This window comes from Hypanus sabinus, unplaced genomic scaffold (genome assembly GCF_030144855.1).
Source record: "Hypanus sabinus isolate sHypSab1 unplaced genomic scaffold, sHypSab1.hap1 scaffold_880, whole genome shotgun sequence".
In the NCBI taxonomy this organism is placed as follows: Eukaryota; Metazoa; Chordata; class Chondrichthyes; order Myliobatiformes; family Dasyatidae; genus Hypanus; species Hypanus sabinus.
Genome location: NW_026781733.1, coordinates 186,684 through 190,582, shown reverse-complemented (window position 1 = coordinate 190,582; position 3,899 = coordinate 186,684). Strand labels below are relative to the sequence as shown.

Here is a 3,899-nt window from a genome sequence, read left to right as displayed (position 1 = left end):
CATGAAGCGTAAATTCCTGCCATAGGTGATGCTGCTGCCGTTTTCCTTCAATAGATATGGGCCTGCGATGGTTTCGCAGTCTTGTCAAAATTGATAACGACTGAATGTCTGGGTGGAATCAGCCTTGCCATTGGGACTAGTTATGCCTTAGTTGTAGCCTTTCATAAAGTGGCTTGACCAATGGATGGCAGGGTGGGTAGGCCACTGCTAATTTAACTTTGAATACAATTCTCTGGTTAAAATAAAAGCAAAAGGCCAAGGTCCTTGAGTAGACTTCTCTTTGTTTCTCCTATTGTAGGCATACATAGACCAGGTTGAAATACCATGAAAATCAGATGCTTTCAGTAGCTATGCGAACACGTTACCTTCCCTGCACAGCCATATATTCAGTTACTAATCAATGGTCAATAATACACCATCCTCCATAGTATCAGTAACCCGTGAACTCAACCTGAATGGTGAAGGAGCTGGGACCTTACTCTTCAGAGCAATGGTGGTGGGGGGGGGGCGGCGGGAGCGGTGATTTGATATAGGTGTATAAGCTGCTAAGAGGCATCGATAGAATGGAGAGCAAACAACATTTTCCCAGGGCAGAAATTACTAATATGAGGGGGCATAATGTTACGGTGATTAGAGAAAAGTAAAGGGGTTTGTCAGAAGTAGTATTTTTTTAACAAAAAGAAAATGGTGGTTGTATGGAATGCACAGCCTGGGTAGTGATAAGGGTAGATGCGTCAGTGTGATTTAAGAGGCTTTTAGATAGACACATGGATGAAAGAAAAATGGACAGCTATTTGAGAGAGTAGGGATCAATTGATCTTGGAGCAGATTAAAAGGTCGGTGCAACATCATGGACCAAAATGTCTGCATTGTTCTATATTGCGCTATGTCTGGTCCAGCTCAGTTTAAGCCCCGAGAGGAGTGATGAGAGCTGTGAATCGAGGTGGAATAAAGCCTTTGCAATCATATATTTTTAAGGCCCAGAATAAAACTATGCGATTTTCAGTTTAATGACAGAGATGGTATCTTATAGGTAGATTCGTTTTTCTGCTGGGATGGAATGCTTCAGGTTAATTAAACATTCAGCAGCTTGTAGGGATCTGCCTGTTCCTTACCTCACCACCATTTTAAGGTCAATATTACAAAGCATTAGTGAAATCCATTACAGTTTAAACTTCCAATTCTTCTCAAGCATAGTGTAGATGTAAAGCTTTCTTTGAATTAATCCATATTTTTCTCTATTTCAGGTGAAAGATGAGTAGACATCGGCGATTCCATGAGAAAGTAGTGCTGGGTGTTCTGATTACACTGGGATTGTTCTTCATGTTCTGGGATAATGTCCGACGTCGAGAGACTGATGTTGTTGCAGAAACTGTTCATCGCAATGACCTGCCCAAGGTTGTTACTGGTGATGCAACTGAATCAGTGCTCAAGCCAAAGTGCCACGCGAACACGACATTGCTGCACCTGTCCTCATTTCATCAAGAGAAAGAGCACATTAAAAATTTATTGATGTATAAACACTGTCGAGAATTTGACATGATTCAAAATGTCCCAGACCAATGTGGTGGTCGAGAAGGCTCTCAGAATGTCTTCCTGCTCCTGGTGATCAAATCTCACCCTTTCAACCATGATCGGCGGGAAATGATAAGGAAGACCTGGGGCAGAGAACGCGAATTCAATGGGGTCCTAATTAAGAGAGTCTTTATTTCTGGTGTCTCTTCTGACCAAAATGAAAGTAGGAAATTGAATCAGCTGTTAGCCATGGAAAACAAAGAACACAGAGATATCCTACAATGGGATTTCTTGGATACCTTTTTCAACCTCACCCTCAAACAATACAAGTCGCTGCAGTGGGTCAGTGAATTTTGCCCCAGTGCTAAATTCATCTTCAATGGAGATGATGATGTATTTGCCAACACCGATAACATGGTTGATTACTTGCTAGGCATGAAGATTCACCAACACCTGTTTGTGGGCCATCTCGTTTATGGGTTTGGCCCCAAACGTCAGAAGTCGAGCAAGTATTATGTGCCAGAAATAGTGACCACCATCAAGTCGTTCCCACCATACGTTAGTGGAGCGGGCATACTTATGTCTGTGTATAAAGCTCATATCATTTACCACATAGCCCAAGACCTTGAACTATTCCCCATTGATGATGTATTTTGGGGGATGTGTCTGGCCAAGGCTGGACTCGCGCCACACTCCCATAGCGGATTCAGGACAGCTGGAGTCAGGGTTCCTTCAACCCTTGATGAATCGTTCAATCCTTGCTATTACCGTGAGTTGCTGCGAGTGCATCATTTTCGGCCTTTCGAACTGCTATTGATGTGGGATGCGGTGCATGATGCTAATCTGAAATGTGTTCGTGCTCCCCAGAAGTCTGCATCCACGGAAAGGACCACATGAGTCATGAGAGAATGTAGCAACTGTTGGAATGTAATGCAGTTTGTGCACATGTGTTAATCAGTTGTTTATGCAATGCAAGAAGGTTAATTCCTAAATTATATTGGATACATTAATTCATAGAGTTGGTGCCTTTCTACACTCTACAAATGTTTGAAAAGCCGCCAGGTGTCATCACTCAGCCTAATTATTAATGCACCCATAATGACATTACAATATTGACAGGAGCACAACAATTTAAGTCAATTGTAAAGTTATTCCAAGTGAGCAGTCCTTTTGCATTGCGTGCAGATTGGCCCAGCATGTTCACTTGGGGCATTTGCATAATAAGACACCAATAAAATTTTTAGTAACAGTTCCATCTGTGTATTTCTTTTCTTGCCGTTGCTTACATGCCCCTTGCAAAATGTGAAAGAGACAGAAGCATCTCTTGGAATGGAACTGTGAGAACAACAAAGAATCAAGATCTGAAATTGTCTCAGGGTTGGAGGAATAGAGAAACTTATGGTCATCACTTCTGTACTCAAATGTCAGCCTGCATTGTGTCTGTGTAACTACATATCAAGTAGAAGCACACACGCAGGAGATGGGTTTAACTGGAGCATTTACATTGCAGAGGGGGAAAGAGATCAATGAACATGTGGGGACAACAGATCAATATGCATACATAGACAACAGTCCATATGTAGTGCGAAGGGGAGTGGCATTAGATTTGGCAGGTGTCGTGTCTAAGACAATGTACTCGGTTGCCAGTGTCATGTTGCTGGTATTGACACGGTCATCACTGAGAGTTAAGTCCGGTAGCTTTGACTAGTGGCCAACCTGGACATCGGAAATCTGGAGAGGAGGGGACTTCAATAAGGCTCATTGTTCGAGGGGCATCTCACGGCAGTGCAATAGAGCAATCGGTGACCAATCAACGAGTGGCCAATCGGCATTTGGGATTGATTAGTAACAGCAAATTAAAGGAAGGTGGGACAAACCCAGTGACCGTCGTCTTAGAAACATAGAAAACCTACAGCACAATATCGGCCCTCGGCCCACAGAGCTGTGCCGAACATGTCCCTACCTTAGAATTACCTAGGCTTTACCCATAGCCCTCTTTTTCTAAGCACCATGTAACCATCCAAGAGTCTCTTAACATACCGTATCGTTTCCTCCTCCAACACAGCCTCCGGCAGCCCATTCTATGCACTCACCTCTCTCTGTGTAAAAAAAAACTTACCCCTGACATCTGCTCTGGACTTACTTCCAAGCACCTTAAACTATGCCCTCTCATGCGAGCCATTTCAGCCCTGCGGACAGCCTCTGACTGTCCACACGATCAATGTCTCTCATTATCTTGTACACCTCTATGAGGCGACCTCTCATCCTCCATTGCTCCAAGGAGAAAAGGCCGAGTTCACTCGACCTATTCTCGTAAGGCATGCTCCCCAATTCAGACAATATCCTTGTAAATCTCCTCTGCACCCTTTCTATGGTTTCCATGT

The 3,899-nt window shown here is 43.5% G+C and overlaps 1 protein-coding gene across 1 annotated transcript; it reads left to right on the top strand.

Annotated features, from left to right (window-relative positions):
* The first annotated feature begins 1,254 nt into the window (after window positions 1–1,254).
* Window positions 1,255–2,412, top strand: LOC132390393 (N-acetyllactosaminide beta-1,3-N-acetylglucosaminyltransferase 3-like). Its single transcript, XM_059963002.1, has one exon. The coding sequence runs from the start codon at window positions 1,255–1,257 to the stop codon at window positions 2,410–2,412; it is 1,158 nt and encodes a 385-aa protein (XP_059818985.1).
* The last annotated feature ends 1,487 nt before the right edge of the window (window positions 2,413–3,899 follow it).

Coding starts and splice junctions, on each gene's coding strand:
- LOC132390393 (XM_059963002.1), top strand. CDS start 1,255: ATGAGTAGACATCGGCGATTCCATGAGAAAGTAGTGCTGGGTGTTCTG.